The sequence below is a fragment of the Helianthus annuus genome, chromosome 4 (genome assembly GCF_002127325.2).
Source record: "Helianthus annuus cultivar XRQ/B chromosome 4, HanXRQr2.0-SUNRISE, whole genome shotgun sequence".
NCBI lineage: Eukaryota > Viridiplantae > Streptophyta > Magnoliopsida > Asterales > Asteraceae > Helianthus > Helianthus annuus.
This window is the reverse complement of record NC_035436.2, coordinates 50,350,174-50,359,715: the sequence shown is the minus strand read 5'-3', so window position 1 is coordinate 50,359,715 and position 9,542 is coordinate 50,350,174. Positions and strand designations below refer to the sequence as shown.

General features: G+C 34.8%; 2 protein-coding genes across 2 annotated transcripts; both read right to left on the bottom strand.

Moving 5' to 3' along the window:
• Positions 1 to 310: 310 nt before the first annotated feature.
• On the bottom strand, positions 311 to 3,691 carry LOC110936338 (cytochrome P450 71A1). Its single transcript, XM_022178705.2, has 2 exons — positions 2,789 to 3,691; positions 311 to 1,089 (listed from the first exon to the last, which is right to left on the bottom strand). Exons 1-2 carry the CDS (start codon positions 3,674 to 3,676, stop codon positions 478 to 480), a joined length of 1,500 nt encoding a protein of 499 aa, XP_022034397.1. The 5' UTR covers positions 3,677 to 3,691; the 3' UTR covers positions 311 to 477.
• Positions 3,692 to 6,577: 2,886 nt separating this feature from the next.
• LOC110936339 (cytochrome P450 71A1-like) lies at positions 6,578 to 8,991 on the bottom strand. The gene is made up of 2 exons (XM_022178706.2): positions 8,104 to 8,991; positions 6,578 to 7,625 (listed from the first exon to the last, which is right to left on the bottom strand). The coding sequence occupies exons 1-2, from the start codon at positions 8,989 to 8,991 to the stop codon at positions 7,014 to 7,016; spliced, it is 1,500 nt and encodes a 499-aa protein (XP_022034398.1). The 3' UTR covers positions 6,578 to 7,013.
• Positions 8,992 to 9,542: the final 551 nt, after the last annotated feature.

Genomic DNA, 9,542 nt, shown 5'->3' with positions numbered 1-9,542 from the left:
ATTATAAATGCAAACATAACCAAACCTCTTGTTGAACGATTCACCGTTTAACGTTCGGTTTAAAGGCCTATCAGGGGCGGACCTAGCATAGAACAAGGGGCAACGGCCCGTTGCCCCTTGACACTCCGGCGGTAGTGTAAATTTTGGAAAAATTTGACGTTTTTCCGATTTTGCTGCCTCTTTTTTATAGAAACGTTGCCCCTTTAGGTTTTTTCTAGATCCGCCACCGAGGCCTATACCAACCCAGCGTTGATGCACGGCCACACTGTGAAACGTAATGCTAGCTATAAGCGTAACTAATCCTCCAATGTATATCACACAAAGAAAACCACTATGTATTTTAGTGATTTTCCCTAGTTTTATTGCTATGTAACACAATGTAGTACAAACGATAACAGATTGAAGAATATTTATCCCCCTTTAAAAATGCTTTATTTCCAAGTTTTTCACTTCGCCTTATTGAGGTGTAGTGACCTCTTAGCAGCCATTGTCAGGAACTAGAGCCACAAGTTGAAGTGCATTCTTCTTATGCATTACGGTCCCCTCAGTTTTCACGGTGTCAATAACATTAGTCCCTTTCGGCATTTCCCAGTCAAACGAGTAAACAATATTTGAAAGCGCCAACTCCACCGTCGTAGCTCCCAACAACAACCCTGGACAACCTCTCCGACCGGACCCAAATGGGATCCACTCAAAATCAACCCCTTTATACTCAACATTACTACCCAGGAACCTCTCTGGCTCGAACTCTTCAGGTCGTTCCCAGCATTTAGGGTCACGACCTACTGCCCATGCGTTTAGGTACACCAAAGTATTTTTGGGTATCTCATATCCACCTAAAACGCATCGCTCTCTAGATTCACGAGGGAGTAACAATGGTAAGACTGGGTATAGTCGAAGCGCCTCTTTGACTACTGCTTTTAGATAGTCAAGTTTATAAAGATCATCTTCATCTACTTTCCCTTTGTTTCCCACTGCATTCCTAACTTCTTGTTTAAGTTTCATCAACGAATTAGGGTTATTGATGAGCAAAGCCATTGCCCAGATCACTGTTGAAGCACTTGTTTCTGTTCCCCCCAACAAGATATTCTGCAAAAAGAAATAAACATGGTTATATATAGAACCACTGATTGTTAGGGATGAGCACGATACCGTTCGGTACCAAAAAACATGAAAAGTTGGTACCGGTACTGGTACCAAATACACCGATTCAGTACTGGTATCAGTACCGGTACGGTACCGATGTTTTACCCATAAATACCGGTACTGGTACCGAAAAACAAAGAAAGTGAATACCGGTATCGGTACCGGATATACCTGGTACAGTTCGGTACCGGTTCAATACCAGTACCCGGTACCAAATGTTCATCCCTAATCTGAAATGAGGGATGAAAGGTGGTTCTTTTATTTCTAAGTGGTCTAAGAGATTGATAAGCTTTTCCACATTATTTTTTTGGAAAAATGTCACAGAATAGTAAACAATTTTTAAAAGTTTTCTAATTAGGTCATTCGTATCGTTTTTATCTCAATTAGATAACTTAACATTCAAATCGGGTCATGTCCTTTTTTTCTATGTGTCAAGAAAAAAATGAAGCATAAGATGTTGGAGTCGGATTATTTTAATATATGAAATTATATTTATTCAAAATAAAAACACTTTAATTACATTAAAAATTAAAAAAACAAGTTACAATCCACTCATCACTCGAAGTTAGCATCAAATAAAAGGGAAAAAACAAACAAAAATCCACATCATAATGGTTACTTCTAAAAATGTATGAAAAAACCCTTAATTTTTATAAAAAATGAATATTGAATGACCTGATTGTAACACTTTGGAAACTTAAGTGAATTAATTGATTTTTTTTTAATAATCGGTTTTTAAGCAGTTAGCTTACTCAAGTAGGAGACTCCAATTCATTAAATATTTCATTCAAAATATAATTTGACTTTTTAAATAACTTATGCTTGTTATTTTATTAAATACCTACATACACAGCTTTGTTTAAATTGTTTCCACAATTCGATATAAACTTTTTGATTATAACTCGGTATTCAATAAAATTTATATGAGAATGTGTGTATTCAAATTTTTTAGAAAAAAAATAATTAACTAGCACAAATTATTATATAAAAATATATTTTAAATAAAAATAAAAAAATAAATGAATTGGAATCAAAATTGGAACTTTTTCATAGTTCGCTACCCTATAAACCAGGGGTGCAAACGAGCTGAGTCCGAGTCCAAGTTCGATTAGGCTCGAGCTCAAGCTCGATTAACTTATGAGAGCTCGGGCTCGAGCTCGGCTCTTTGGTATTTTCTCGAGCTCGGCTCGTTTATTATCTATTAATTGATATATTAAATAAAAATAATATAAATAATAGACTTTTTAGGCTTGCGAGCTCGATAAGTGAAGCTCGGGCTCGTTACTAAATAAGCTTATTTTTAGGTTCAAGGTTGGATTGTAAACAAGTTTAAATAAACTCGGCTTGACTTGGCTCGTTTATACTAAGGCTCCATAAGGCTCGACGAGACTAACGAGCTTCACATTCGAGGCTCCAGCTCGGGCTCGATAAACAAACAAGCTTTATTTTATGCTCAAGCTCGACTCGGGCTCGACTCGTTTCAAACTTTTTCTCGAGCCGATCTCGAGTAGCTCGCGAGCCGCTCGGCTAAGTTTGCACCCCTACAAACCAACCATGTTTCAAAAATCTTTAATATGCTTATCCATCTCCTCGACCACATAGAAATAAAAAAAAAAGTTCAGGATGAAAGTGAAATGCTTACCATGATTACCCCTTTTACATGATCAAAAGTGAGATCATTGGCATAATCTTGCTTGAGTTTAATCAAGATATCAACCATATCATCTTGCCTTTTGTTTGGTTGGCTTTGATTCAAATGCTCATCAATCACTTCTTGATAGAACTCATCCATGTCTTTGAAGATCTTTTCGAGTCTAGCAATGCTTCCATTGAGTTTATCAAGCCATCCCATTAAAGGAAAATGATCCCTATAATAGAAATGACCAAACACCTCTTGACACTCTAACATAAGTTCAGAAAATCTTGTACCTTCTTTTCTATTCTTGTATTCAGATGGTCTCTTCCCAAAAGCCACCCTAGAAATAATATTACTAGTGAGAACCATAACAGCTTCACTTAAATCCACTACTTGTTTCGTAGAACTTTGAGTCTTGATCTTATAGATCATGTCAAACACCTCTTCTTCGCGAACAGAACGAAACGAGTTCACTTGTTTCATTGAAAAGAGATGAAGGGTGCAGATCTTTCTCATCTGTCTCCAGTACTCATTATACAGTGACAAAGCGATGTCTTTGTTATCATATGATAACTTCCGGAAGCCTGTTAGAATCGGCCTAGTGCAGAAGACCAAATCATTGGTTTTCAAGATCTCTTTTGCCATTTCGGCAGAAGAAACAACGAGGGTTTGGACATTACCGAGGCGAAGGGACATTAACGCGCCATAAGTTTTTGAAAGACGATATAGGTAGCTCGAGAGGTCAGATAGGTCGAGTTGGTGTAGGTTTCCGAATATGGGCAATCCAGGTGGTCCGGGCGGTAGAGGGCGGGTTTTTGACAATACCCTTCTAAAGGGAAGGAGAAAGAGCAAGAAGAGAAGGACAGCTGATGGTATAATGAGAAATGAAACCATTGACAAATGTGGATTGATATCCCTGATGGTAAAAATGGCTTAAACTTGCAAGGGTATATATATTCATCTATCATATTTAAAATATCATAGTGACGAAAATTGCGATTTACAAAATGACATGTAAAAGATTATATTCCACTAATCAATTACACAATGTCTATTAAGAGTCATATGTAGCCATTTGTTTCTATTGACTTTCTCATTATCACATCCATAAATTAAACACAGCCTTCTAAGCTTTAAACACGTAACACAAGTAATGACATGTACAAGATTCTATTCCATTGCAATCAATTAAACAAAGTCTACTAATGTATATAAATATATTTGGTCAGATCTAGCTAGGTGTATACTTAATGTATATAAATATATTTGGTCAGATCTAGCTAGGTGTATTTCTTCTGACTTTGTTATTATCACATCCATAAATTAAACACCACCTTCTAAGCTTTAAACAAAATGAATCAAGTGTTTTGAGCTCTTGATACTTCACAAAAATTTTCCATAGTTTGGATCCTATGCCTATATTGGGTTGGGTGATATTGTATGTAATCAGTCAATAAATAAGTTATATTGACTTTTATGGATTATATCGGATATTGTTTGGTTTTAGTGTGTTATATTAATTATAGGTACAACGGTTGAATAAGAAAACACAGCGATTATAACAAGAGAAAGAGAAAGAAATATGAGAAAAACTCACAACGATGGCGCAAATCGAGGAAATAAGGTTGAGAAAGCCGATATGAAAGAAATCGTCACCGAAATGAAATAGAAAATTCAATTCCCGTCGAAGAAAATACCAAAAAAATTCTCAACTAGTTAAGCTTTTGATTTTCTTTTTTGGTAAATATGGTTAATTCGAATATTTGCTATCGTACTTATCTTTGGATATTTCTTATCGTATTATCTATCTTGGATACCCGATAATAAGAGAAGAATAATAGAGAGAAGATATAATATTTCTGAAAGATGATTTACAATGAGATACAATATGCTATATATATAGGAGAAGAAAACTTGGTGAACAAGATAATCTATATATGGAGTTGATAACCATAATTATATATTTATAACACTCCCTCTTGGTTATCAACCTAATATGCTTGGGGATGCTGCCTCGTTAAAAACCTTGCCAGGAAAAAACCCAGTGGGACAAAACCATAGTTAAAGGAAAAAGAGTGCAGCCTGTAATGCATATTTTCTCCCCCTGATACTTCTGGATCGGGTTTGTTGCCTCGTTAAAAACCTTACTAAGAAAACCCAAATGGGACAAAATTTAGTGAGGGAAAAAGAGTGCAACTTAAATAAATCTCCCCCTCAATATAATATGTATCCTTTAAGTAAAGTGTGTCCATCATCCTCGTAAGTTGCTCAAAACTTTTGTAGAATGATTTGTCATTTGATGCTTTGAAGTGCAATCCTTTATATTGAGTAATATTGTAAAATCTTCTTGTGAGACTTCTAGCGTTTCCTCTTGCAAACAAATACCATAAGATCCACGACTATGTTGTGTTACACTCTTTACATCTACAAGACTAACGACACTTGTTTTCATGGGTTAGTAAAATATAGACACATATCATTCTTACCTTTAGGGTATGGACATATCTGCTTTAGCATTGGAATGTCTCCTCATTTTACATGCATAATATATAATTGCACGTAGCTAGAAATAAATATTAATGCATAATTGTACTTTAGCCATGGTACTTTTGGAATGAAAATCCCTGCTTTGGTAGGAGATAACGATAATAGCTTCTTATAAAAGGTGTTTGAACAACCTTTAGCATACTTTAAGGTTGAGCTTTATCCTCGATAGATAAAAATATGATCACAAATATACTCAAACTGTAGGTCGAGTAATAACCAGACTGTGTCAGGGCCATTCAAAAATTCACCCTCTAAAAGCTTGACAATTTCTCTCGATGATGCCTAGACATCATCATTGTAAACTGCGATTATAGTTGAACTTTTAAAAGTGATTTTTGATAAAAACATGGCTAATTTAATCAAACTTATATCCCTCTTTATCCGAATATCTCAATGAGTTGTACAACACTCAATCCAACTATTTTATCCATACTATCTTTTTAAGTTTATAAAGATACACGAGGTTTTGAAATCAATGCTTTAGGCATTTACAATCATTCACTTACTTCTTTCCACTTTGAAAAACAATGTAAGTACATACACTCTTTAGGAGTTCTGTTACATAAACCTCCTTATTGATTTCTATATCATATGCAAGGATGTCTTGAACACTTGCTTCATTTGTATAATACATATTGTATCATGCTTATACACTGTACATTGAGATACCATAATCACCAAGTACATGTATTCTATGAATGCTTATTGGTGCACAAGAATTACATCCATAAGATGTTTCCACTTAACCTTATAAGCACTTAAATGCTTTAGGATATTCATCAGGAGTTTCAATTATATTCAACGTATTCAAATATTAATTTGTATACAATGATCATATCGTTCCCGAGAACTCATTTTACATGATTTTTGATAATTCAAATCCTTGAGGGACTTTCATGTAAACTTTTAGTATCAAGTGATACATAACATTCATAAGACGCATATCAATTCTCTCTTTATATTACCAGACTAATAAAATATTGGAAAGTCATTAAATTCACCACTAGAGAATGTGTCTCATTATAATCAATCATGGGTTTTTGCGAAAATCCTTGTGCACCATATTTGCCTTATCTCATTTAATTTGATTTTCACATGATTCGCATAAAAGCCCCATTAATATCCAACATACTTTACAAATTCAATTGTATGGACTCTTGGTCTGAAAACTTTCCATTTCATTAGAGAATTTAAATCTGCCTCATTTGCGTCTTTCCATTTTGGCCAATCATTTCTCAAAGGCAGATCTTAAATTTTGATCCTCATTATTTCATCATTACAAGCGCTAAATTATATACAAAAGTATAACAACGTCGATTTTATTTCGCTTCCATGTATATCTTAGACATGATACAACTTATCGAGATCTCTTTAGTTTCAGGTACCTGAGGTTCTTTTTGAACCACCATGTCTACTGTCTCTTCAGGAGACCTTTTTAATATAACCTCGACTTGACCATCTTAATTAGTTGCTCCAATTTTCGAGGAATTTTATTATTGGAATCGACTAATCCTCCAATGTATATCACACAAAGAAAATCGCTATGTCTTTTAGTGATTTTCACTTGTATTGCTATGTAACACAATGAAGTACAAACGATAACAGATTGAAGAATACTTATCCCCCTTTAAAAATGCTTTATTTCCAAGTTTTTCACATCGTCTTATTGAGGTGTAATGAATTCTTAACAGCCATTGTCAGGAACTTGAGCCATAAGTTGAAGTGCATTCTTCTTATGCATTACGGTCCCCTCAGTTTTCACAGTGTCAATAACATTAGTCCCTTTCGGCATTTCCCAGTCAAACGAGTAAACAATATTCGAAAGCGCCAACTCCACCGTCGTAGCTCCCAACAACAACCCTGGACAACCTCTCCGACCGGACCCAAATGGGATCCACTCAAAATCAACCCCTTTATACTCTACATTACTACCCATGAACCTCTCTGGCTCGAACTCTTCAGGTCGTTCCCAGCATTTAGGGTCACGACCTACTGCCCATGCGTTTAGGTACGCCAAAGTATTTTTGGGTATCTCGTATCCACCTAAAACGCATCGCTCTCTAGATTCACGAGGGATTAAAAATGGTAAGACTGGGTATAGTCGAAGCGCCTCTTTGACTGCTGCTTTTAGATAGTCAAGCTTATAAAGATCATCTTCATCTACTTTCCCTTTGTTTCCCACTGCATTCCTCACTTCTTGTTTAAGTTTCATCAACGAATTAGGGTTATTCATGAGCAAAGTCATTGCCCAGATCACTGTTGAAGCACTTGTTTCTGTTCCCCCCAACAAGATATTCTGAAAAAAGAAATAAACATGGTTATATATAGAACCACTGATTGAATCTGAAATGAGGGATGAAAGGAGTTTCTTTCATTAAATATTTCATTCAACATATAATTTGACTTTTTTAAAATAACTTATGCTTGTTATTTTTTTTTTAAATATCTACATACACAGTTTTGTTTAATTTTTTCGACATTGCGATATAAACTTTTTGAATATAGCTCGGTATTATATAAAATTTATATCAGAATGTGTGTATTCAATTTTTTTAGAAAAAAATAATTAACGAGCACAAATTATTATATAAAAATAAAATTATATGTTAAATAAAATATTGCAAAAATAAATGAATTCTAATCAAAATTGGATATTTTTCATAGTTCGCTACCCTAGAAACCAAACATGTTTCAAAAATGTTTAATATGCTTATCCATCTCCTCGACCACAAAGAAATAAAAAAAAAGTTCAGGAATGAAAGTGAAATGCTTACCATGATTACCCCTTTTACATGATCAAAAGTGAGATCATTGGCATAATCTTCCTTGAGTTTAAGCAAGATATCAACCATATCATCTTGCCTTTTGTTTGGTTGGCTTTGATTCAAATGCTCATCAATCACTTCTTGATAGAACTCATCCATGTCTTTGAAGATCTTTTCGAGTCTAGCAATGCTTCCATTGAGTTTATCAAGCCATCCCATTAAAGGAAAATGATCCCTATAATAGAAATGACCAAACACCTCTTGACACTCTAACATAAGTTCAGAAAATCTTGTACCTTCTTTTCTATAATTGTATGCAGATGGTCTCTTCCCAAAAGCCACCCTGGAAATAATATTGCTAGTGAGAACCATAACAGCTTCACTCAAATCCACTACTTGTTTCGTAGAACTTTGAGTCTTGATCTTATCGATCATGTCAAACACCTCTTGTTCGCGAACAGAACGAAACGAGTTCACTTGTTTCATTGAAAAGAGATGAAGGGTGCAGATCTTTCTCATCTGTCTCCAGTACTCATTATACGGTGACAAAACGATGTCTTTGTTATCATATGATAACTTCCGGAAGCCTGTTAGAATCGGCCTAGTGCAGAAGACCAAATCATTGGTTTTCAAGATCTCTTTTGCCATTTCGGCAGAAGAAACAACGAGGGTTTGGACATTACCGAGGCGAAGGGACATTAACGGGCCATAAGTTTTTGAAAGACGATATAGGTAACCTGAGAGGTCAGATAGGTCAAGTTGGTGTAGGTTTCCGAATATGGGTAATCCAGGTGGTCCGGGCGGTAGACAGCGGGTTTTTGACAATAACCATCTAATGGGAATGAGGAAAAGCAAGAAGAGCAGGACAGTTGATGGTATGATGAGAAATGAAACCATTGACAAATGTGGATTGATATCCCTGATGGTAGAAATGGCTTAAACTTGCAAGGGTATATATATTCATTTTTTTTTTTAAAATTCAACTCCTGTCACGTACCATCTCCATTTATCATCTCTAAAATATCATAGTGACGAAAATTGCGATTTACAAAATGACGTAGAAAAGATTATCATTTAACACGTAACACAAGTAATGACATGTAAAAGATTATATTCCACTGTAATCAATTAAACAATGTCTATTAAGAAATGTATATAAATATATTTGGTCATATGTAGCCAGTTATTTTTATTGACTTTCTCATTATCACATCCATAAATTAAACACAACCTTCTAAGCTTTAAACACGTAACACAAGTAATGACATGTAAAAGATTATATTCCACTGTAAACAATTAAACAATGTCTACTAAGAAATGTATATAAATATATTTGATCATATGTAGCCAGTTATTTCTATTGACTTTCTCATTATCACATCCATAAATTATCACATCCATAAATTAAACACAACCTTATAAGCTTTAAACACGTAACAGAAGTAATG